Below are 27,114 nucleotides of genomic sequence, written 5' to 3'. Positions count from 1 at the left end.
CACCAAATAGAATTTAGCTTCTTCTTGATCTCGTATAATAACACAACCTTCCACGAACATTTGTAATTCTTCAATCGTAGATCATGCTTCGCTCATAAAAAAACACCATCTCGTGGTCTATTTGTTCAAGAGAAGTAAGCCTGTTGGTCGAGTCATAGAGATGTTGAATATTATTTGAAAAAATATTTTGAGCCTTTTTTCAAAGGAGTTACACATTTTAAACAATCTAAGATTACCCAATAATTGTGGTTCCACAAATTGCAATAGTAATGCACATGACTCCCGTCTTGTTCAAGATGATCATGGAAACCTTAGCAAGGGAACCAAAGTTAATATGAAACTGCCCAATACAGATAATTTTTTCCATGTAGTTTTTTAAAGGTAATAGTAGGAGTTCCAGACTATAGGTCCAAACAGTTTCGTTGCCAAAGAAGAAAATCAATCAGGAGAGACAAAATGAGAACCCTAGGACCTTCAACCACACTAGAAAAAGAACCAATGGTCAAAATGGAGAGGAGGTCCTCCTAGCCTTGTCATGGAGGTACGAAGGCGCTCCAATGAGAGGGAGGTGGTGGTGGTGGTGCATGGATGACACACGCCAAACAGATAAAGACCGTGGAGTTAATTCAGCTTCCGTGATCGGCAAGGTTGGTCATCGCGTGGAAAGGCGCTCTAAATTCAGTGGTTTTCAAAGAGAACTAGTACGGCGAACATGACAAACAAAGACGAAAAGCGGATATTTCGCCGGTGACCAAAACCAGCAAAGTGGGATCAACCCTCTGTAGTACCAGAGATAAATAAAAAAGACTATATTTTAGAGAGCTTAATCACTCTACTCATTTTTATACTATTATATTGATAAAATTCTGATACAATGAATGTAGGGAAGAGTAAAGATCAAACTAGAGACCTAGGTACACATATAGGTACAGCTCATGGGTACAACACAACAGTTCTCCAATACAACCACTTCCTACTTATATTTAATACCTATTCTAATAGTGTGGTTAGTTGGTGGGTTAATTTTTCAGTTTGGTATGCGGTTGTATATTGTTTGTGGTATGTCTTATACCACATCCCCTTTCTAATATAATATATCTTGATTTGCTGATTAAAATTAATAGCCGCAAATTTGTTACGAAAGAGACCACTTTCGGCAGTAGTTTTGTAACAACTTTACTTAGCAGAATCAAAAACAGAAATAAAAATGCACATAAAATGGGAAAAAAAAAACGAGTTGTTGTCTTCCCTAACTTTCTCTCTATCTAGTCAGTCTCCTGTTCTCTAGCGTCTTGTCCTGTATTTGGCCATTCTTGCAAATCTAACATCCACATCCTAACTTGAAATAGTTCATCACAGGTAAAGACCGGATAAATATGGTAGAAACCAACAATTAAATGGACATTACTTCATTTTCTGGTAACTGAAGTTTATACTACTGACCCAAAAAATATAATGAGGTCCAGAATGTAAAAAAGACGAAGAATGGATTCTCTCATGTGTTTCAACATTAGTACATCACTCTTCAATCTTCATAGGCATTAATCAGGTTAAAATTTATGAATAATTAGAAAGAAAATGATAGATGCAAAAATTTTGTATGACAATTTACTCACATCACGTTCAACTAAAATAGGAATTTGTGCGCCTCTGATAGATAGAAGAGGATGCGGATAATCTACAGGGTAGTGATTAGTTACCCCAGTAAACAGAAAGGAAAAAAAATAAATTCTATATATATATTTAAGTAAAATTATAGTACAATTACAGCTTATTACCAGAGGACTATCTACAAGACACCAAAGCACAGATTTGGAAAATACTCCATAATTAATAGGGGATCAAATGCCAAGCAATATGCAATACCTTTATACGGAGCTCTGCCAAAAATGAAAGACAAAGGGGAAAAGGAGCAGAAGATTCTATATGCCTGACTTGCACGATAAAAGACAGCCACTCATTCAATCTTTTCCAGTATATCCAACCTGGTTTTCCTCTTCCAACCTTTCATAGTGGAAACAAGATTGATCAGTCCGATAATCTGGCTTTTACTGTATTCCTGCAAGAGTTGGAATGCTTAGTTAAAACCTCAAGGCAATCAAGATATGAAACAATGCTGCGGAAGGGGGATATGCTTACTGGGTGTGCTCGAGCCCAGTGCACATATTCTGTCTCGGGAAGGTAGTAAGCCTGGTTTAAAAGTCCAAGACGTGTATTAGTAATAAATGCATATCACATATATTCAAACATGTGAGATCCCAACTTATTTGTACAACAGATAGGCAACAAAATCCAACTAATTCTGCAATGTGGAAAAATTCATCTGTATATATGCAACAAAATAGTGGGAATGTGTTTCCATTTCCTTCGTTGTTACCTTGATGAAAGTTTCGACCATTTGAAGCTTGGGCTTCACATTCACTGACACAAAATGCTGTAATCCATTAATCAAAACCTGAATTGTCAAAAGAAACAAATTCAAACCCAGCATATAAAAACTAAAACAGAATGAATGACAGGGTAAGAAGGTTGATCAATTTATAGATCATTGTCTGCAACTCTACTTTAGAAAAAGAATTAGTCGCATATAAATTTGACACAATAAGATTAAATTGCTAGTAAGGTTTGAAAATAAAATTCCGTTGAAACCAGAACATGGAAAAGTAATTTAAACAGTGGCAAAATATGTCATTACATAATTTAATAGTTTATTAAGATTAAATTATATTTTGCATAACTACTTAATATAATAATAATCTTCTACAGTAAATAAAAATCCAAACAAACATTGAAAGGACTTAAAATTGATCAAATATTTAAGGAATAACCTGAAGATCTAATGACATAAGAGCTCGTCCTTCATCACTGCATCTCTTCACCCTTGAAAGTCCTTCAACAAGAGTTTCTGCCACAATTTCAAGCCCATAATCCAATAATAGGCCTTGAATCTACACATACAGATGCAAATTTTGTGGATACAAACTAATGTTTAAACACAAGGAATTACTTTTCTATGTTTTATTAAAGTGGACATTTCAAATACAAGCCTTTATTCATTTAGTAAGCTGATTTCAGTGCACTTGATAACTGTCTCTGAAGATAATGAATAACAACAATACCTCTTTACGAATTCCTCCATGAGCAAGTCTTGTTTTATAGTGCTTAAACTCCCCCAGCAACAAATCAACATATCTATCATTACAATCTACAAGTCAGGAGTGCAGAAATGATGCACCATAATTCCAAGAATAATATTCTAGCAAAATTAGAAACAATATTTGCAGCTAAATAACACTTGCAACAACAACCTAGCCTTTTCCTAATAAGTGGGAGGGACCATCCGCATAGATAAGATTGTTGGAGGTTCTACATTGATTAGAAATATGTCTAAATTAAGGTACACAAGTGTAGGACAATCCTCATCTCAAAAGTTGGTTTTGTGGAGTTAGGATAGACCCTAACCCAAATTCTAAAAGAAGTGATGCCATAATGTTCCATTTTAATCATGTCTATAAACTATTCATTGAACTCTTAATCTTAATGGTTTTACCTTTTTTATCTCTTTCTATCCCCTCAATTATAGGTCTACCCTCGATTTGATTTATTTCTCCACAAAAGCACAAACAATGCCAACATCCTACCATTTTTTTACAAATTCGGTGCTACCTCAACTATTCTCAAATGCATTCATTACTATTGATAGCATGTCTAGCACACCATCTCATTCAACATAGGATTCTCTCCATCACATTGACATTATTACTTTTTTAAATTTCATCTCCCAACATTCAGTTTGATATAATATTGCAAATTTTATATCTATACAGTAAATTTTCTCCTTAAGCTTGAACATTACCTTTTTGTCACTGACGGAAATGGGAATGGGAAAGAAGAGAAAAATTTTATTGAATAGAGTGAAAAGAACATGGAATAAGAGAAAAATCTCACCTTCAAGGGTTTCTCATTCACAACGAGCTAACACTCAATTTACAAATGACAAGAAATCTGAATCTATGCTTATTCCCCTGTTTCTATCTGCTAGTTCCTCTAGTTAACTAACTATTGTTCTAAACTCCCATTCTCCTTATATCTTAACTGTAAAACTCATCCATTTACCCACTCCACTTAAATCCTTTGATTTTCCACATCACTCTCAATTCCTTCATCTTGTCACTGATGGACCCAAGAAAGATGCTTAAGCTTGTGACATGTGAAGGTAAGGTCTCCAAGTTGCACACCTACTAAAAGTCATGAGCTTCCAAAGCTTGTCTCCATACCTGTAATTTGTCATTTATTTATTCTCAACACTCTCCAACTAGGAACTATATCAACTGCAAAAAATGCAATGTGGCACTACCACATAGTTTGATGCAAACCTATAATTATAGGGGATCTGCTGTGACCCCTGGCTCAGGTTCTCAGGCTTTCCATGTCATACACTCCTGCTCTGTGGCCTTCCACAGAAACATCTCCTAGCACTCGAATATGGTTTCATTTCAATAACTCCAACAGAATCAATTGCAGAAGTAAAACTAGTTTTCCTTAGGACTCAAATACCAAAGACTTTTATGAGATGAAATCACCTTTCCGCACATCCAGTACCATTGGTAGAGTTATAAATTGAAGATATCTTGACAAGGAACAAAAAGAAAATGTTCATACTCAAGAACTTCATTAAAACAAGATCCCAATAGTCCAAATAAATTTTTACACGTACATTAACTCCTGTGTGCAATAGTTGTTTACCTTTGATATAAAATAGTAACTACAAGTAATATACCAAGAGGAAAAAAAGGACATGGAATTCAAATATAAAGACGATTCAAAAAATACAAACCCATTATGCTCCATGCCAAGCTCTTTTAATTCCCATTTACAATTGGCAACACGATCAACATATCTGCAAAAGAATGTATAAAAATTAAAAGAACAATAAAATTTAAACTAGCTACAATGATCTCGCAATATGAAAACATTCAAAATTAGGTTGAATTTTTTCTTCCACAACTTAATAAAAGACTTGGGGGCCGACAAATAAACAGAAGCATAAAAATAATATTTTAGGATAAATTCCAAAGCACAACTGTCACCAGATACAATCCTTTCATTGTACAACAGTTTTGAGATCTTTAAACAACATGCAAAATAATTGTTACAGCAAAACATTTTTAAATAAAAAATTTCCTTTAATATATAGGAATCCTAAAGATGAATGATTGATATATCTCACATAAGAAAAGAAAAAATGTATCACTAGACATATTTGGATGTTTCATTTTCTGCACGAAAATTTTCGGTCCAACTCTGCAGTAGAAAATATTAATTAAATTGAATTTAATTTGGTATAATATAGCTTCCCTTCCCAATGGTTTGTCAAAAGCCAAAAGCCTCACATTGGGGATGTCAATTTTAAAGTACAAAAGTCATATATAATAGCAACACTTCCAAAGCAACCTTGCAGACTTCTATTTACAATACATTTGTCTTACCCATTAATGTGCAACAATAGTCTCACTGTAGTCCGATGAACATGTTCTGTAAGATCTGGTACAGCATCCACCTAAAGAAATCCTTACGTATTAGATTGTTGTTATCCATACTTAATCTTTTTCATATAAAAATACGTAAGAACAACTGAATCAAGTAGAAGTAAACTATCAGATAAAAAATATACATCCTAAATATAAAATCCAAACATTCATCTACTAGAAGTCAACACCTTGATGTTATACATAAAGGTATGCTTATAAAAAGGCTTTAACGAAAGGTGGTTTTCTACAATGTCAAAGGGTCAGAACTTCAAGAAGTGCATAGAGGGGCAACCACAATACCCTTAGTGAGGATTAACCTAACATGCTTAGGATATGGGAAGGACATAGGAGTTCACCACTCCCTCACTCTTCCCGATACCATGATGAATAGTTTCTTAAACTAGAAAGCCACCAATGCATGCATTTTCAAAATGAAAGAATTCTTACTCTTCGTGTAAGTATAATAAGGCCCTCCAAAAATGTATTTGTTTTACACTGAAACTCTATTATCGTGACATGTTTTTAGTAACACAACATTGGTCTATTTCCATTACCTTCTTTCCAAGCCCTCCCACAAACGGAACATAACAGGATTTCAACTTCATTTAACCACAACATCAAATTTTACAATCATTTTAATGAATAGTCAAAAAAGCATTGGGGAGTCGGTCAATATCAATTTCCATAATGGTGTAACCCACTAAGTTAAATATTAAGATTCCACATACCATATGAACGTAGAAATCCTCAAGTATAGTTGAATTACTTTGCAAGAGCATTGATTGGAGATGAGCTTTAGATCTATTCAGTATTCGAGCAACAAGAGATAGAGTGTCAACAGCTACACATCTTTCCTGAAACAATTAAAAAGATTTATAAAGACAAAAACATATCTTACACAACTTCCTCATTGAATCAAAATTCAAACTACAGAAATGAAGAAAATTATCTTAATAAGCCACCACAGAATGCAAAGTTTCATTGATAATATGCTAGCTGCATATTATCAATGAGTGAAATCAAGGTAACAACCACACTAGATTCACATACCAATGTGGAGCTCATGTTATACAAGGGTTCTTAACATAAGTCAACCCAAAATGATTGCTAATAGGTTGAGGGTGCCCCCGTTTAGAAATGAACTTTAAACCTAATTCAATCCTACAAAATCAACTTGAAGATAATATTTGCACCCACTTATTTTAAAATTTAAGAAGCATTATTAAACTAATTTTAATTTGTAGATTAAGTGATTTGATATATATAAATTATATCACATATATATGTTTTACTTTATTTTTTTTTATATCACATGTATAAATTATTTTCTTATCACATGTATAAATTATATCACCCTATATATTTTTTTACATATAATTATTATTACAGACCGACCCATTAACATATTGGCCAGACAAGCCTAAGCCCATATGGTTTGCAAGCTAAACGAACATAATTGTCTAGTTCATTTTAGGTCATGTTTCTCATGCTTAGGCCATTGGACCATTCCTGTTTTGACACCTTTAACTTTGATGCTGTCCTAGAATATGGATTGTGAGCCTAACTCACTCCCAAAAGCTACTTCATGTTGCAAATGGCATGAATTGTCCCATGGCAAATGCTAGGTGAACCAAATCACAATCAAGTAGTTTGATTTCAAGTGGAATAATTGTTGAGGGGGAGACTATATTTGAATCAGAAAACACAGAAACCCTAATCCTAGTGAGTTTTCTCCACAAACGCGCTCCAAACAACCTTGTTTTTAGTTAAAAGTTTTTTTCTCATTGAACTCACCAAATCATTCCAAACTAGTAAGTTTGACCAAGTGAAGCGAGTCTCCATCATATTTTACCGAGTTCACTTGAAAAACGAGTTTGCTTTTGAGTTGACTCGAAAGCCATGACTTACCAAGTTAACTCATGAGTTTGACATCCATGGTCTCAGTAACCATACTAGAGTTGTATGTTACTATCTGGGCAAGATCTTTTGATAAAAGATCTACTTTCAAATAGTGTTTCCATTAGAGGTAACTTGATTTCTTGGAAAAGCAAGAAACAAATTATTGTGACAAGATCTGTGCAGGAGTATAATATAGAGTTATGGCCTCAACCACTTGTGAACTTGTTTGGCTTAAACAATTACTTAAAGAATTGCAATTTGGAGATGTCACTTAAATGACACTTATATGTGATAGTCAGGCTTCTTTTCATATTAGTTTTAATCTTGTTTTTCATGAAAGGACCAGGCACATTGAGATTAATTGTCATTTTATTCGAGAAAATATTGTGTCTGAAGACATCAAGACTGAGTCTGTTAACTCAAGTGATCAATTGGCAAATATTTTCACTCTCTTTACGGGAATCTAGAATTGTTTTCGTAACAAGCTTGGTACATAATATTTATATGCACCAACTTGAGGGGGAGTGTTAGATATTGTTACAAGATATTATTAGTTACAATATCTTATATTAGTTACAATATTAGGTGTATTGGGTTAAGCCCATATTTTCCTTTATCATTCACTATAAATATATTACCCTATGTGTATTTTCTACACAAGAGGGAATTAATCTTATACCCTATTTTTCATTGTGTAATGTTTTACGAAAATCTTTAGTTTATAGAGAGAGAAAATGTTAGTAAGATATTTCTTCAAATACAATTTTAAACATGTTATATTGTGACAAAATTATTAGAAGGTACAACTTTTAAAATCTTCCCTCTTAAGCGACTTTTAATGTGTTAATATAGGAGTAAAGAACAACAATATATTTTCTCATTTTTCTAAAATAACTATGAAATTTCTTATTGTATGCTTTCTCGTTTCTATTTGACACTAGATTTATATTAATTATTTTTTAACTTATAAATATAGGTAAATAATTGTTCATATAAATATGTAAATCTTATTTCTCATATTTGATCCTATTTAAATTTTTGTCTGGTTGAATATTTTTTATAATATTATGTGTGTATCACGTCTCATTGCTTATGATTTTTAATTTTGTTGTCCTTGCGCCTATGCCCATGTCATTCTTGTGTTTGTATATGAGGATTTGTGCTTCATAGCTCAACACTAGATCTAGAAATTGGATCCTGTTATTGCTCTTCTCGGAGATCAAGTTTCCTCCAATGAGAACACAATATCCAAAAACGGACTTCTTGCTTCATGGTGAGCAAAGTAACAAACAATTTTGTAATTACCTTTGCCATTGTATATTAACCACAAATTGGTGTATTTTTAAGGGTTAGCTTTGTTTTTGGTCCTCAAACTATAACAAGGTTTAGGTTTTCATCCATATCTCAAACTTTGATCTTGTTAGGTCCTTATACTTGAGAAATGCATGGATTCAGTCATCTTCACCCAATGACATTAACTGATTTTTGATGTGACAAATAGCAAATCACGTTGAATGTGGTCTACAAGTTCCTCTCCTATTAACATCTTAAAAGGTTAACGCGATTTGCCGTTTGTCACATCAAAAAACAGTTAATACCATTGCGTGAAGAGGACTGCATCCATGCATTTCTCAGGTATGGGAACCTAACAGAACCAAAGTTTGAGATAGGGATGAAAACCAAAATCGCATTATAGTTTAGACATAAAAAACATAGTTAACCCTACTTTTTTAGGTATCGAAGGATATGTATGTCAGGTTTCCAATGGCTATCACACTAACTTCAAGAGTAATGTCTAACCGAGTGACACTTAGGTAATTAAGTTTTCCTACTAGACAAAGATATCTTCTAGGGTCTTTCAGTGGCTCACCCTGACCTATATGAAGCTTCACAGTAGGATCCATAGCAGTGTTGTCTGGGTGACAATCAAGCATACCAGATTCAGTGAGGATGCTTAAGGCATATTTTCACTAAGAAATGACAATGCCAATGGATGATTGGACAACTCCAATGTCAAGGTAAGCACCTGAGCAAACCTAGGTCCTTAGTTTGAAATTGACTATGCTGATGAGAATTCATATGAAGGATCCTTTCAAAATCAGTAATGAAGAATGAAGGTTAAAGATTGAGTTCTCAACTTCACAATGAATCATATAAAACTTAAGTAGGGTGGAGGTGAAACAACCAACCCATGCGCAAAAGATTGCTTCAAACAATAGAGTGGTGTAAAGGGTGCAAGTTGCTTCAGACTACAAAATTGGGTGGCAATTCGTATATAAGTCTTCTTTCAACTCATCATGAAAACAAACATTTTTGTGTCCAAATGAGGAAGTCAATGAAGAACGACAACCATACTAAGAAAAGGACAAAGAAAGTTGATTTTGGCTACCAAGGAAGTCCCACCAGAATCTAGTAAAAAACTTGAGTATAAAAACAATACAACACACAACAATCACCACCACCTAACAAGACAACCAGAGATGAAGCACACAACAACAGTGAAGAGAGAGGGAAGTGTGCTTTGCAAGTTAGGAAATAGATGCTCAAGAAAGGGTAGGGCACAAAGGAAGAGAGATGAATCTAAACCTAGAGGCAAAAAGAATTGATTATGGCTCAAGCACAAAAATTAGGGAATGAAATACTTAGAAATTGGGTTTTCCTGTGAACCACATACTACAACCCAAATTGTGGGATTTGGTATGTTGTTTGCACACTACGCCATCCATCTAGTTTGTTGAAGTGATGACCCAAACCACTACATTTGTGCCTACAAGCCAGCTTGAGGTTATTGGAGATTCCACATAGATATGAGATAAGAGGAATTAAAAGTATATAAGTAGTTGCAAACCTCACCTTACAAGTCAGTTATATAAGATAGAGTTAGGCTCAAAGTTTACTTCTTAAGATGATACCAAAGTCATCCAAAGTTTATCTTAACAAGATTTATTGTTTGTTGGGTCTATCGTGCCACCCACTGTCGAGCTACAGGACCACCCACTATTGTCTAGTCGCACACTCAAAATGTATATGCCTCGACGTGAAGTGGGTGTGTTGGAGATCCCACATCGATTAGGGATATGACAAATTAACAATATAAAAGTGGGTGCAAACTTCACCTTACAAGCAGATTTTGTAAGGTTGAGTTAGACTTAAAGTCTACTTCTTAAGAGAGGCAAATGGAGGAGGATAAAAGTCAACATGTGAAATTGTTAGCACTATTTATCTACCATATGATAGCCAAATGTACTAATGTGGTGGACAAGATGCATGAAGCCTAGGTTCTAGTTCCTCTAAAGTGAAGGGATGTACTTTATAAGATAAAGTGCATTTACATTATGGTAATGGATTGCAATAAAATGAAAGTATATCTATAACAAACTCATTAAACTTCTCACAATCTCAATTGTTGATTTTTTACTATATAACTATTAGTACATTTAGTCCTCTAGAGAGTATTCCCCTCAATTTAGAGAATCCAATCAACATATATGCTCAATCAAACATGAGTATCATATTATCTCTAAGCCAAATTTCAGAAAACAATAATTCCCACCTCATCGTTATGGACTTCTCTAAACAATCATAGCAGAAAAAATTCAATCAATAATGCCATGTAGTTAATAAACATTGAAAGAAATTCATAGTAGAAGGCATCACAATTCTAGTCATGTGAAAAAAAAAATACAAAGCTCATGAGAATTGGTTTTTCTCAAAATAAAACTTCAAATAAATACCGTGAGACCCAAAGAGGTCCCCGAGGAATGACCAAAATTTGCATTGGGCGGGTTTGTAGGTGTCAACTCTGGATGTGCAAATGAAGAGGTCAAAGATGTTGGTGAAGACGATTGAGGCTTAATCCACTCTTCACAATCTTGGTTTACTCTAGATAAAGCTGTTCTCAAGCGATCTGCATGTCACAATTGAACTCAATCACTAATAATTAATCAACTCAAAAATTGGATTTAGCTACCGATGTTTTTAGTATTTAATTCACTGTCACTTACAATTAAGAGAGTTAGTTGAGCTTTTTCCACTTGAACCAGTGTTTTGCTGACCAAATGTTTCATATATATTATAGAAAAATATTTCAAACAATTGGCATATTCCCTGCATCAATACACTGAATCAGGAAAAAAGAATTCAGAGGAAAAAAAAAACAACCCGAAGCTTGTTTCTGTAACGTTTAAAGAAAGTAGGGAGAAGGTGGGCAATCTACAGCATGCCCATTTAAGGAAGAAATGACTAACCTTAAAGAACTCAACATTTACCACTTCCAATTTCTGCATAAGCCTTGCATATTTATCCATAGACCTTACATTTTAACACATTCATTAAATCCATTAATAGTGATAATTATACTAATAAAGCTGGATGGTGGAAGGTAACAGATTCTTCTAATGCAAAATTGTAAAGCAACTTACTTTAAAAGACAGAGAGACGATCCAGTTTGTGTTGTATTCTCGTCATCATTACCATGTGAAGAAAGAGTTCTTGAATGAAAGGGTTTAGAACTTCGACTTGGTAGTTGGCTGTCTTCATCAATAAAGTCAGCAAGAAGATCCTCATTTTCATCTTCTGAAACAGAACTGGCGCCATTTATGTGATTGGAATCGTTCTTTCTAGGTGTTCTATCATCAAATTCACCATGAACTAATCCATTAGGTGGTAATTTTTGCAAGAAAGGGTTTCCACTTTTTATCCAGTGAGAAAACCCATTTTTCCTTGCACCAGTATGAACCATATTCCCTGATTTAGGGGAATGAAATGCACCGGCATTAATTGATTTGCCACTGGATAAAGAAATCAAGGGTGCACCATCACCAATAAGTCCTGCAAAACTGATCATTTGTACTGTTTCTAGAGGTAATTTTAGCCAGGTCTCTCTCTCCATAACCATTTTTAGTGCCTAAAATGAGAAAAATAATCATTTAATCATTTATCCAAGACTATATATAAACGGACATTGGTCAGATGCAAAGCCTGGCATATCAACATGCCCAAAAAACGATTCTGCACCATAAATTTGGAAGACCCAAAGAAAAAAAATATACAATGAGTTACTTAGTTTATTCCCCTGTCATGAATTATTTAGCTTCCACATTTTGCAATAGTTTCAGCAAACTAAAGCATCCTTACTTTTCCATACAACATTAGCAAAGCAATCTCAACTTTCAAGAAGAGCAGAAAATCAACAGAACCACAAATGACATAGCTGGCAGGGTTACATCTCGAAACAAAAATAATATAGTGGATGTTTCTGGGTCTAAACATACAAAACATTTCTCTGATTCGGATTATCTTCTGTTACAAGATTAATGAGACATCAATGTTAATCTTACAAGTCAATAAATTTAAGATTCATGGAAAAAAATTCTTACATCAATGTTAATCTTAATGATGGCCGGAACACCATCACCATACACAGATAGGACACAAGAAATGACAATGCATTTTACGTATCATACAAGACTCAAAGGAACTACATAAGAAAACACAATCAATATTATATGACTCTAACAGCCACGAAAAATGGGAAGCCTTAAAGGGTACTTACATGCACATTTTGTCGATGAAAAGCTGTGAAATAATTTTCACACACAGCCTTTAGCTTCTGCCTAAATTCAACTGCTTCGATTCCACAAAAGGCTTCCCCAGTCAAAATAAAGACACTGAGTTCTTCATAATTTTTCAAGAATTGATGAATACTGGCGGTACAAACTGCAGCAGAAGAAAGCAAAACAGACACACGACTTGCAGTGAGATGCCACAAATTCCTTCGCCCTCTTTGAAGGGTCTGTGACACAAATGTTATAGCTTCTTTGCGAAGATGGTACCAAGGGGATTCAATGTTTAATGTTGCACTGTCCTCCTTTCCAGTCTCCTTAAATGGATCATGATAATCACTGTATGGTGAACCACTAGTTTCAGTCAGAGAGCTCATTGTTACAGATTCCTCCCTAGAAGATGAACCATGTAATATATCTCCTGAACTGGACAAAGAATTGTTGCAGGCTCTTACATCTGAATCAACTTCCTGAGCGCCTGGACGGCAGGAAATCTCTTCATTGCACTTATTTGAATTTCGTACTGTGTCCTGAAATTTAAATCAATCATACGTATGAGCTTGAAGAGCACATATCAACAACTACAGACCCTGTAAGCATGAATATAAATTTTTCCCAGCCTCTAGATTGAATACGTATTAAAATACTAAATGTTTGTGAGAAGAGTACTCGCTCCATCACAAACTGGTGATGTACTCAATCCATCCAGCAAAATCAAATAAAGTATCTCTCCAACTTACTCGTTAACTTGTTGAATGAGATCTTTCATGATAGTAAGAAATTAAAAACTAGGGCCTAAGCAATTGAGTGGAAAACAAAGAATGACTTCTCCAACCAATGCAACGAAAATAATAAAAAATTAAAAGTCATGATTGACCTAATAGTAGTCTGTGTGACTTTTAATTAGATGAACAAGATCACTTGAATACTTGGATGCACAAAGCACAGGTGCGAAGGCATATAAATGGAAAAAGATATGCGTTTAAGAGCGTCAGAGGAACCAGAAATTACCTTTCTTTCCAGCTCGAAATCCATAATTTCATGGTATGAACACATAAGGTCAAATAGAACAGCCAGTGTTCTTAATAAGCATAGCCTGAACTTTGAATCCGGTATTCTGAGGCATAGATCGCTGTAAGTGAGCCTGGAATTGAAATGACAACTATGAAGCCAAATCAACATAAAAATACTTATAATAATGATCATCAAAGGATGATAGATATGCTTGTAGAAGAAGAAGTACCTACTATTTTGCAAAACTTCCTCCTCATCCTACAAAAAAAAAAAAAAAGCCAACATACTAATTAAATGAGCTCTTTAAAATTTTGGCTGAAAGAGAAATAGCAGTCCTTCAAATCAACCAAACTAGTATTTAACATGAATCAATTGCTATGATCAATATTTTGTTGTCAATAGCATATTATTATGATAAAAATATCCTCAATATCTTCACATTGATTAGAAGAAAATATATTTAGAATCTCCTATTCATTTCAGCATATTTTAATTTCCTTATTTTAAATGGTTTGATTTAGAGGTGAAGAAAATGTATTGGTGTCATTCTTATCAGTATAATGGTTTACTTCCCTACATAATTAAAGTTAGTATTAGAGCCCTCAATCTTGGAAGCTCTATCTTCGTTCCCGCATAAACAGTTGTCTTTGCAGCTATCCACTGCCATTGAGGTTAGCGGTGGGCCAAAATGATGTGCCTCATGCCAGTTGTTAAGAAATGGATTTTAAACCTAATTTAACCTCACAAAACCGACTTGTAAGGTGAGGATTGCACCCACTTATATATTGTGAATTGACCTTATCTCTAGTCGATGTGGGACTTCCAACACATCCTCCTGATGCCGAGATATATACTACATCCCGTGCGAGGGTCTAGAAATGGATGGTCCAATAGCGGTCCAATAGCGGGTGGAACAATATGTCCAAGAAACAGAAATTTCGCTAAGATAGGATTTTTAACTATGGCTCTGATATATACATCCAGTGCGAGGGTCTAGAAATGGATGGTCCGATAGCGGCCCAATAGCGGGTGGAACAACATGTCCAAGAAACAGAAATTTCGCTAAGATAGGCTTTTTAACTATGACTCTGATATCATGTTAGAAGTGGATTTTAAGCCTAACTCAACCCCACAAAATCGGCTTGTAAGGTAAGATCTGCACCCCAATTATAAATTATGAAATTGTCTTATCTCTAGTCAATGTGGGACTTTCAACAACGACTAAGCTTAAGTAGCCAATACACAATCATAAGCTTATATAAAATTGATAGTAGTAAGACAATTTTAATTGCAGACATCAATTACATAGAAAAACAAACAGAAGTTCTACTCTCAATTTTATTTGCATGTCGAGTAGGGAAAATATACTATTTACTCACTCACCTCCAAACAATTTCTAATCCAGATAGTACTGAACATGAGTTAGACAAGAAAATGTATTGCATACCTCATGCATAATAGCCTTTAATACAGAGTGTGTTTCTGATATAACTTCTTGCATGAAGAAACTCTGTATCTTTTCAGCAAGACCAGCAGTATCCCCTATTAATGCATAAGCATCAATTACCTGTATCACCTCATTAGATTAACATCATTTATAGTATATTTCCAATACCAAATGTCTGCACGCTCACAGACAATAAAGTGGGGACAACAGGTCATATCAAATATTGGCGATTTTTTTTATAAAAATTGGAAAAGAAGAAATACACAAAAGTCAAACCAAGAAAGAATGGTGGAAAACTAACCAAGAAAAAAGGGGAAAAAAACTAAAAATATGATCAACAAACATCATGCCAATTGTTTGTAGATCTACAAGAGCTTTAGTTCAACACGGCAAAGAAGCTTGGTAACAAACTACTTGATCCCAAATGAACTCCAAATACAACTCTTGACCAATGAAAATTCTGGCGTTTCTTTCAAGCCGCATGCAACAAACAACCACAAATTGAAAATACCACCAAATCCTTTTAGCATCTCCAATACCAAAACCTCATAAATTAACACGCAAAAGAACTTCGGGAGAACCATGTGGCAAACCCAGTCTTCACCAACAACATGAAACAATTTATTACAAAGATGGAAAATTGCCAAGAGTTGCAAACACAATACGGCAAGCAATTTTAGAACATGATCTTCGGAAATGAATTTCCGAATATTGGTAACAATTAATAGCATTAAATAAAAACTTTAAAACTAGCTAAGCTGAGCCTTCAAATATCAACAACCCACAGATGGAAACTATGAACATATCTTTGAGCAAATGCTAACATAGTAAACAGAAATATATAGAAGATTATTTGTGAAACTCAATATCTAGATAACCAGGAACACCAAGGAAATTTTAAAATTGTCTCTGGAAAAAATAGTGAAAGTCTAAAAGCTAGAAAATTAGGAAAAACAGCTTATAGGTCAAATCAGTCTTCAAGTCAAAACTGGATCAATAAAAATCTCAAACATAATTGATTTAGTTTAATTAATTTTTCCTAGATAAAGCTTACATCATTTATATTCCCTTCATTCTATTTATTTGAATTTCCCCCCAAAAAGAGAAGATTAAACATCACCGGCATTCACCAAACAATCTATAAACATTACACTAGCTCATTTACTGGGTTAATTTAAAGTAGTTTTTAATTGCCACGTACTCCCTCGAAACAGAAACAAAACAAACAAGTGTGTATGCTCATTTACCCATTCTAGACACTGAATACTCAACACTTGCCCAATATGAGTAGAAAGCAAAGAAATTAATACAAACTTACTGTTATATAGCCATCTTCCTTGAATTCTTGACACACTCCCAATAAAAGAGCATCCAGCTTCTGCAACGTTCTTCCCAGCCAAACCTGGCATTAATAATGCAATGAAGGAACCTCAGTTAAATACACAAGTACTTGCATTGTAATCAGGAATATATTGGGTAACATAGGAAATAATGAATTTAATAATTAGACAAATTGTTAACATGCAAGAAAAATTTCCAGAATAAATTATCTTAATTCTTCCTAGAAGTTATTCAAATTCACCTCCACGCCACGACTCATTTCTTGTATTGCTGAAAGCTCTGACAAACTATCTAAGAGTTGCAAATACTCAGATAGAACTTGAAATGCCTGCATAATGATAAAACTAATAAATGAGCATCTTAGCAGATACCTTAGATCGAAGAACAAAAAAACAAAAATTACAAACATCAGTTAGTTGTGATTAATTGACCACAATATATATGTTAATACATATTATTAGAGTATGCACTTAGCTAAACTGTATATGTTAAAACTGTAGTAGTAGTCAGAGCTGTTAACCATTGCTAACCATGGTAGTTGAATCGTGAATCGTATCGTGTATCGGAGAGCTGATTTATTGTATCGTGAATCGTTTCGTATCGTGAATCGTACAATTCATAAACATTTTGAAAGTTATCTTTTTTTAATTTTTTAGATGTAGTGATAGTTTCTAGAGTAACTTTTTTAAGGATGAAGTAGTTTTAGTTACTTTTTTTTTTCTGGGATGCTGTAACTTTAGTTGAAGTTACCATTTACTAATTGGATTTTAAGATATTTTAAAGAAATGGGCTAAAATTTAGGTTAAAACAGGCCCAATTCCAACCCACTAAAAATCCTAGGGTTTTCTGTCTTTCATATGCACTAAGACTATCTTTGAGGGTATGCCACCGTTAGATACAATGATGCCATGCGAGTTGCTGCCATCAAGGTCTGTTGACTTCTCTCTCATCCTTTGCGGGGTAGTGAGAGACACCACGGCAAGAGAAGCCACCGCGAGAGAGGCTGCCACGAGAGAGGCCGCCGCAAGAGGCACCACGGCGAGAAAGGCCGCCGGCGCCACTGCAAGAGGTGTTGCAGCAAGAATCGCAGTCGTGAGAGGTGTCATTGTGAGGAACATTTGTCTCTGTGAATGCTACGATTCGGATCGATTCGGAACGATTCATGCGATTCGAAGTCCGAATCGTACGATACGAACACGATACAGGAACAAAAACGATTCGTATCGTGGAGCTGTTGAATCGTTTCGTATCGTACGATTCGTATCGTGAATCGTACGATACTTACTACCATGTTGCTAACCACTACCTCATGTAACCTTTTCAGTAAAGGCAATTAGCTATCTCTTTTGTTGTAAGTAGTTAGCTATAAATACTTCAGTACACTTCCCTTTTTGATAGGTTAATAAAATGAATACCATACGGTTTGTTAAACAGCTTTCTCTTGTTCAGTTGATTTTACATGTGACTCTTCTCTCTTTGTGACATCAATCTCATCAAGGTGTTTATTTTCTGGTATTTGTTGGTGATATCATAATCATTGGGAGCTCTAGTGCTCTAATTCAACAGCTTACTACTAATCTCCATGCAGCTTTTTCTCTCAAACAACTTGGTTCTCTTTATTATTTTCTTGGCCTGGAAATAAAATACTTACCTGATCCTTCTATTGTTATGACTCAAAGTAAATAAATTTGTGACTTGTTTCACAGAACCCATATGGCAGCAGCTCATTCTATTTCTTCTCCTATGGTTTCTAATTGCAAATTATCCAAGTTTGGACCTGATATCTTTTCAGACCCTACTTTATACCATTCAGTGATAGGTACTCTGCAGTATGCTACTCTCACTCAACAAGAAATCAGCTATGTTAACAAAGTCTTGCAATTTGTGGTCTAACCACTGGAGTCTCAATGGGCCATTACCTTAAAGGTATTTTGTTTCATAGACAACATCTTTGACCTGCTTCTCCTGCACAATCTCTGTGCCTTAAATCCTTTTTGTCATGCTGATTGGTCGTCTGATGTTGATGACAGATGCTCTACTTTTAGAGCAACCATCTATCTTAATCCCAATTTAATATCTTGAGGGTCCCCCAAGCATAAAGTTCTTACCCACTCTAGTACTGAGGCTAAATATAGAAGTTTGGCTCAAAATTCTACTGAACTAGCGTGGATTTCTGCTTTGCTCAAAGAGTTGCAAGTTCCATTCACTGCTCCAGTTCTTCTGTAACAATCAAAGTGTTGTGTCTATTTCTCATAATGCAGTGTTTCATAGTCATACGGAACATATGGAGAATGATGTATATTTTTAGGAAAAAGATTTTGGCCAAGCAGCTTTTCATCTATCATATTCCAGCACTGGAGAGATGTGCTGCCCAAGCCTCTCTCTTCATCTCGTTTTACTTTTCTCAGAGGCAAAACTCAATGTAAAGATTTTTTTTGTTCCAGAAAAATCTTCTCCTTGAATTTGAGGGGGGGGTTATTAGAGTATGAAATTAGCTATATTTTGAATGTAAAAAATGTAATTCGTAGTCAGAGTTGTTAGCAATAACAACTACGTCATGTAACCATTTCAGTGAAGGCTGTTTAGCTATCTCTAATGTTGTAGGTAGTTAGCTACAGATACTTGTGTATGATTCTCTTTTCAATAGTTTAATAAAATGAATACCATTCAGTTTGTTATACAGTTCTCTCTTGTTAAGTTCATTTTACACACATACATACATAGAGAGATGCTCACCTTCCAGTAATTCCCTTCCTCGGCAAGGGATTCAAGTGTTGATTGCATGTTCAAAGCCCGTTGAAGTTCAATCAAGGTTGGAAGCATGTCCTATGAATGGAAATAAATGAATTTACCACGGGTATTAAGGCCTTAGTGTAAGCATGTATTACATACCACCCCTACCCCAAAAGAATGGGGGAGCTATGTATCCAAGACTAAACTACTTTACATGCCCAATTGTGAATAACAAGAAATCAATTCTCAGGAAAAATCAAATAAAATCATGAGAAGCATAAAGGCATTACAAAAAACTAATGCTAGTTTGTATACAGAGAGACGGAAATACCACAAGAGCTTGTTTCTTTTTGGAATAAGAATTCACAATCAGATCCCTTGAAACCTCATTCATAGACGATGTCAGATGTCTTCTTCCATTCTGCACAGCATTAAAAACAATGTAGAAAGAGCTACATAAAAAGTAAGTATCAGCTCCTTATGAGTTACGATCTTACCATACAGATGACATTTGCAATTCTTAAGTCTTTTTCCAATTCTCTGACCAAATTCATCCCCTTCACTGGCCAAAAGTAAGTATCAGTTCCTAATTCTAAAAATTCTTTTAAAAAATGAATAAATATAAAACTGATCTAGAATGTTAAGTTGGCAATAGCAGTAAAGTTGCATCAACCAAACTACTCAGTATCTCAATGAATTGAAACAAAAATTATTTAGTATTTAAACTAAAAATAACATTGCATTCTTCCAAAAACACCAAAGAGAAACTTATTTTAATTAGTATAGAGAAATTAATAATTATTTTATAATACTAATTGGACCTATCAATTTGGCCCCACCCACAAGGCTTGACGCTAACTCATGAAAAACATTTACTCAATCCAAACCCAATGAGTTTGGACAGGGTCAGGTCAGGCTTAGGTAAAGTTAGACCAGGCTAGAACCACCATGATGACATGTTGGTCTAGATTGGCCCAAGTTAGGCCAAGTCAAGTTGAGTCTAGGTCAAGGCACACCAGATTGAGTTGGTCGTGCAAAGTCTAGTTCGGGCCAAGTTTGGCTGAGACAAGCCCAACTCAAGTCAGGCCAAGCCAGGTTGGAGCATGTCCGACCAAGTCAGGTCAAGCTTAAGTCAAGTCAAGGTGGTTCAAATCCAAATTAGTATGGACAAAGTTGGGTTGGACCAGTTCAACCTAGATCGAGTCAAGTAGGGACCATTTCAAGCTGGTAAGCCCAAGTCTAGGTTAGGCTGAGTTCAAGTAAGGCCAAGTCATGTCTAGCCTATGTTGTTCTAATTCAAGTTGGGCCCGGTTTTAAACCATGTCAAGTCAAGGTGGGACAGGCCCAACCAAGGTCAGACCCACATCGGGAAAAGTTGAGTTGATCCCAGGTAAATTTGAATCAGGTCAACCCTAGGTTGAGTTGGGTTGGCCCAATCAAGTTGGACCAAGATTAGGCCAAGATAGTCTAGGCCTTCTCAGATCAAGTTGGGTCGGGTCCAAGTCAAATTGGGCCCAATTAGAAAAGGTTAGGTCGAGTTGGGCCTTTTTTTAGTCATGCAAGCTTAGTTTGGGTCTAGCACAAGTTAGGTTTGGTCGAGCTCAAATTAGGTTGGGTTTGGTTAGGCCCACATCAAGTTGAACTCAATTGGATCCAGCCTAGGTCAAGATGGGATTGAATCAAGTCGAACCCAAGTCAAATTTGGGTTGGGCCCAAACGAGCCCATGTTAGGATGCGTTAGGCCCACATCAAGTACTCGATTGGATCCAACACAAGTCAAACACAAATCAAATTTGGTTGGGTCCAAACGAGCCCATTTTAGATTGGGTTAGGCCTAGCCAAAGTCAAATTGAGTTGAATTCAAGTCAAGTTTGGTCAAGTTGGGACAGCTCAAGTAGAGTCGAGGTCCCATTGAGTTGGCTTGAGCCAAGGTTAAGCCAAGCTTTGTCAGGCCAGGTCAAGTTGAGTCTAGGTTTGGAAAGATCGAGTTGAGCCTTAACTCAAGGTGGGTCAAGCTATGCCTAGGCAGGTTAGGTTGGGTTGGGTCCCAACCTTGCAATTAAGTTGTAAATAATAAAAATTAATTAATGATCAATTTACATATTCAAAGGAATAGGACAATTCTAAAAAGTATTTAGGATTTAATTGAAGTTTTATTTTAATGTTGTAGTGGGTCAAACCCACTTTGCCCCAAACTCTAACTCACTTTTGTGAGGGGGCTTTGGTGGCTAGGGCTTTCTTAACCAGCTCATTTAGTGGGTCAATAAAAGAAGACTTATTTTAGGAATGGATTGAGATTAATCCATGAGTCATGGATCAAATTGACAACTCTAATAATAATAGAACAAGTTATACAAATACCCCTATGGTTCTTCAAAATTCACACAATATCCTCACCTTATTAACTTTAGAATAACCCCCTTGTGGATACAAAGTGTACTGTATTTCTTGGGTAACAGGGTGCGTCAGTGCCATATATTAAGGGGTTACTAAAAGGGGGAAAAGGGAGGTATAGTATGAATTTGAAAGAAACCACAAGGGGTGTTAGTGTAATTTTATCATCACAACAATGTAGCCCTGGCAATAAAAAATAGATAACTTTGTAATAAGCAAGGAAAATCTGCGCACAGCAGAAAAAAATTCTAAACAAAATATCTAACATGAATGACCTCGTGCACTAAAACCTGCACAGAAGAGGTATAGCCAATTCTCTCCGTTCACCTCTTCAACTTACCCATTACTTCATGATGCTCCATAACATGGCGAGATAAATGTTCAGCCACTCTATCCAGTTGTACCAATCTAAGGGCAGCCTACATGACAAATTCCAAGACAAATATCTTATATAAGAGTATTTATAGCTTTTAGCAGGGTAATACAAACCTGATTCAATCAACTAACAAAATTCAAACTGTTAAGATAATAATGAGATTTGTTAGAACAACAACGAAAATTAGATTATTTCAATAACTGATAATAATCAGAATCAGCTTTCCATTTAGATAAGTTTACTGAAAGTGATTTTAAGATAATTAATTTTCTTTGGACTCAACGTAAAAATCCGCGTTGACATATGAAAATCAGTGTGTATAAAGTTGAAAAGTAAATAAGAACTGTTAAAAAATAATCACAAGCTATAAATTTTCAGATTTGAAAAAAAATTATTTTATCCAAAATAAAAGTTTCTTTACAAATTTAAGTTATTATCGGAAACATACAGCTTATTCTACAAAACCACACTTTTAAAAGAAAAACAGCTAATTATAAGATTTCTGCTGTCCAAAACATGCTATAAATGGTTAGTAGTTATTGAACGTCATAGCAGTTCCTTGCTATGTAGCACGGACACTGCAACACTTATAATCTATAAAATGTAGGACGTAGTGACACACACACATATATTTATATTGAACGTCATTATGGATTACTGAAACTAACAATGAAGATTTATATTTTCAAAATCATCTATAAAGAAGTTGGTCAAATATAACAATATGAACATACACACTCATACACATACATACATATATAAATGAAACGAGGATCTAATTCATCTAAACATTTCAACCCTTCTTGATCATTATCATTGAAAAGACATTACAATCGAGATTCATCTAAAGATAAATTAACAATTTCAAAGAATTCCACATTATATGAAGATATGATACAAGAATAAATAAAAGCATTCCTAAGAATACATATATAACCTAAATATCCCTAATTATATAGGATTTGTTCCTTATTTTTGACTAATTATAATATAAATTTACACAATAAGTTTCTAAATTTTTAACTTATAAGAAAAACCATTGTGCCGGCCCTCATTAACATTGCACCAGAGAGAGACATGTCAGAGACCCAAAACCACGTTTTTTAAATTGGACACTTCAACAGAATATCCAATACATATCAGACATAGGGACATGCCATTGAAGAGGCGTCTCCAACTACCTGACTGCCAAATCACAGCACTCCACTGATGGAATATTGTTTTAGTCCCATTGCTCAATCGTGAAGTAACGGCATTGGAGTTGCTCTTAAGTGCGAGAAATGATAATTTGCAATGAATGTTATGAAACACCTATACTTTAATTTATTTGATGTATTTGTATCAGATAATAATACTCTTTAATACTACACCATACTTATTGGAAAAATACCCAAGCCTTAAAATTATGAAAATTTAATACAACTAAATGAGAAAGATAAGCATGTATAATAATAAAGAAAAGTGGAACCATTGATGAACAAAATGGAAAACTGTTCCCTTCATATATAATATAAAGAAAAGAATGAGATTAATAGAGTTGAAACTCAAAGATAATTCAGATGAAAGCTTCAGTGTATGTATTCACTCAGCAGGAAATGATGTGATGTGTGTGTGTGTGTGTGTGTGTATATAAAGATGTTACAGATGAAAAGATAAAAAGAAGTTAAAGTGAGTACAAAATAGATACAAATAGAGTCAGCTTGTAGAAGCTAGAAATCAGATAACATTGTATTTTCTTTTAGATAGTACTATTTCTATTAGTAAATAATAAGAAGTAATTTATGATGCAATAATTTATAAATTTTTTTTTCAGATTGGTATGATAACCAAGTATGTTCCTAATTTAGATTTGCATAATTGAAACTATATTTTTCTTCGTAATATATCATGTTTTATGAAGGTTATCCATATCAAGATATGAATTTATATGCATTATATCCTATATACTTTTAAATTATTAAATAGTCCCATCAGATACTACTGCATCCAACACACATTTCATATCTGTACATCCTAGAATAGCTGCAAGAGATGACCAACAAAGCTAATGACAATTTTACTTTTAATAAACAAAAAGGAATCTTTAAGAGATAAACTTCATCAGTTACAAGTACAGAAAAATTAAGAGTTTCTACTTTCTTTAAGCTCATAAATAGTACAATGAATGGATACAACTATTTCTCGTTAAGTAGAAGAATGGCTAAGTAGAGGACTGAGAAAATTTTAACTTTAAAGATAACAAAAATAAAAAATATTTTATCTGTTAGCAAGATTGAGACACATGAACCACACCTGTTTTTCAAAATATGTTAGCTCATTCTCATCAGCTGGAACACGCTCTAAAATATGTTTAATTGGATCAAAGTCCTGCATAAAGGCATTCAAAAGAATCCATTCAACTCCACAATTCATGGTGATCAAATATGATTAATACAAACAAAATTTCATTGAAGTTAGTAAGGTACTAATAGCTATAATGAGGCATTTAAGCTCAAAAACTTGCTATAAATACATGCATACCTTGATATCAATTCAAACAGATTTTCTCATTTACATTCCTTTAAGTCTTGAGTTCGTTAGATTAGAGGGCACAAAAAGATAGTTTTTCCTCAGTATATTTTTAGCACAATGTTAATTTTACTGAATTTTTCCTTCTTATTTTTCATACCGGTGATATTGGGCAAGAAATATTTAGATTATAGGAATATTTTTAATAATCAGGAGAAATTTTATACAGCAGTACTATTTTTCATGCTGGGTTTTATTATTGGCCCATTCCTATAATCAGTACAAACATTAAGATATCAAAAATATATAAGTTGTTAATTAGTAGTACACTAAAGAAGAAGCTGTATAAGAAAAAAAAATGAGTAAGAGGAGAAAAGAGTGAAGAAATTGTGTCTCTTCTGAAAATGAGCCAAAATAACAAAACAATAAAAATAAATAAATAAAAACAGAAACATTGATCACTAAGGGTTATGGACTCCCATCACCCAAAGTTCAAGTTCTACATAAATGGATACACAAATATTAATTAAAAAAACCAAGGAACAAGTTCGTATGTATAAAAACTTCCTAATATGAAGAGTTATATTAGTGATCTGTCTAAGGATACAAAACTAATCCTAAATAAAAGTTATGTGCTCTCAACTGTTAGCAACCATCCCAAGGTCTCCTGATACAAGCAATTATTTAGAAACTTACAAAAGATAAAATTTTCTGCCATCTCTCAATAAACATAAACAAACAAAAAGGTTTCTCCTCAGATTGAGCAAAAGAACCTCCATATGAAAATAGTTTCTGTCATTCAACATAAAGGAGGTTGCAAGAAAAATCAGTATGAACTTGAAACAGGAGTGATATAGAAAGTAACACCTCTTCATAGAATTCATCCTCCAGATCCTCCACCACTGGGCCTTGAGGTCTGCTTCCATATATTGAACTCAATTCTTCTGAACTTGATGAAAAACTATATCTCTGATGAGGAGGTAACCCTGCAAGAGCACGAGCTACAGCAGCAGCTGCTGAAGCTCGAGCTGGAACCTGTTCAACAACATTTATAAAACATGAAAATATGACTCAAACTCTTAACTGTACGAATATGACCATAAGGATAACCACAACGAGCCTTCCCTGTTAGGCTCGCTGGTAGGTGGGCTTAGGAGTGAAATTACAAGAGTTATTCACAAAACTTATAGCCCACCAAGTGTGTTTGGTTTGCAGTTGAAAACTACAGTATTCCTGCAATATTAAGGATCGCGGAGAAGACACAACCGCGATCCAAAACCATGGTATTCTCTACAACCATAAACATCTAAACATCTATGGCTTTTCGCAAGTCCACTTACAGTACCAATATTCTTGACAAAACTCGTTTCATGATTTCATTAATTTTCCAAATCAAACTCGCAATCGCTAGTTCTAAGTCTTGATCAGTGTTATTTCGCAACCAAATAGCAGGCGCCGAGCAATGATACATCATCAAATCCAAAACCAGCATAAAATGCATCAAAAGCAACATAGTTAACGCTTCACACTGACTTAGCCACAAACACAGAACACGTTTTAGCAATCCAATTGCACGGCATTATCTAAAACTAAAACCACGCATCTATAGTTTCGAAATTAAAAATCAAATTCAGCATAACGAGTGTAGCAGTGGTGACCACGCAATTCTACACGACAATGATCCAGAGGTGGATTTACCTCGGGACGATCAGGAACGGGAGGGAGCAATCCGATAGATCTCGCGGACCTAACGGAGCTCAAGAATTTTTCTCCAACCTTGGACAAATCCATTGCTCCTCCCTGGGAGAGCAAGAAGAACGGGAGCAAGAAGAAAACCCTAGAGCTCTCGATCCCTCCCTCGCTCAAATCACCATTGAAAATAAACGGATTCCCCAGCACACTTCCAAAGGGAAACAAGTTCGGCTGCATCTCAACTTAAGACGCCGAGATCCACCACTCACAGCCGCGTTTCATAGCGAAACGGCTGCGTTCACCTCTCGGCGAGATCTGAACGTTGTGGCATGAAAATGAGAGTTCGGAACTGGAAAATATGGCGATGGCGTAGTTATTTATTTGCGTTGAAGAGTTTCGGGTCTTGCTTTTACTTCACTGGCCACAGTACAGTGCATGAACGTGATCGTTGCTCCCTCGCTTGGTACGCTCGTTGACGAAAAGTGGATTAGAATTTGGGATCAGACACTGACTTTGCGCGCATCTGGTTTTGTTTGTCGTTGCTTTACCAAAAAAATTAAGTCGCGTGGTATGGGATTTGGGATCAGTACTTGGAAAAGGTTACTTACTTCTTAA

The 27,114-nt window shown here is 34.9% G+C and overlaps 1 protein-coding gene and 1 long non-coding RNA gene across 3 annotated transcripts; both read right to left on the bottom strand.

Moving 5' to 3' along the window:
* Nucleotides 1–1,711: 1,711 nt before the first annotated feature.
* LOC114168269 (syndetin) lies at nucleotides 1,712–27,114 on the bottom strand. 2 transcript variants are annotated; one of them, XM_028053020.1, is made up of 25 exons: nucleotides 26,506–27,114; nucleotides 25,675–25,842; nucleotides 24,592–24,666; nucleotides 22,264–22,342; nucleotides 20,027–20,091; nucleotides 19,861–19,950; nucleotides 19,533–19,622; nucleotides 17,038–17,124; nucleotides 16,774–16,857; nucleotides 15,456–15,575; nucleotides 14,238–14,266; nucleotides 14,006–14,138; nucleotides 12,985–13,524; nucleotides 11,852–12,336; nucleotides 11,678–11,741; nucleotides 11,435–11,537; nucleotides 11,165–11,337; nucleotides 6,260–6,385; nucleotides 5,490–5,560; nucleotides 4,838–4,900; nucleotides 3,120–3,192; nucleotides 2,829–2,948; nucleotides 2,378–2,455; nucleotides 2,140–2,190; nucleotides 1,712–2,059 (listed from the first exon to the last, which is right to left on the bottom strand). In XM_028053020.1, exons 1-25 carry the CDS (start codon nucleotides 26,734–26,736, stop codon nucleotides 1,958–1,960), a joined length of 3,300 nt encoding a protein of 1,099 aa, XP_027908821.1. In that variant the 5' UTR covers nucleotides 26,737–27,114; the 3' UTR covers nucleotides 1,712–1,957. The 2 variants fall into 2 exon arrangements, with proteins under 2 accessions (XP_027908821.1, XP_027908822.1); XM_028053021.1 differs by lacking the exon at nucleotides 26,506–27,114 and having other exon boundaries at nucleotides 20,027–20,086; nucleotides 25,675–25,803.
* Nucleotides 3,659–4,831, bottom strand: LOC114168270. Its single transcript, XR_003600654.1, has 2 exons — nucleotides 4,377–4,831; nucleotides 3,659–4,277 (listed from the first exon to the last, which is right to left on the bottom strand). It is a non-coding gene; the product is annotated as an uncharacterized LOC114168270 (long non-coding RNA).

Source organism: Vigna unguiculata, chromosome 11, assembly GCF_004118075.2.
Source record: "Vigna unguiculata cultivar IT97K-499-35 chromosome 11, ASM411807v1, whole genome shotgun sequence".
NCBI lineage: Eukaryota > Viridiplantae > Streptophyta > Magnoliopsida > Fabales > Fabaceae > Vigna > Vigna unguiculata.
The sequence above is the reverse complement of the archived record's forward strand: the minus strand, read 5'-3'. Positions and strand labels throughout refer to the sequence as shown.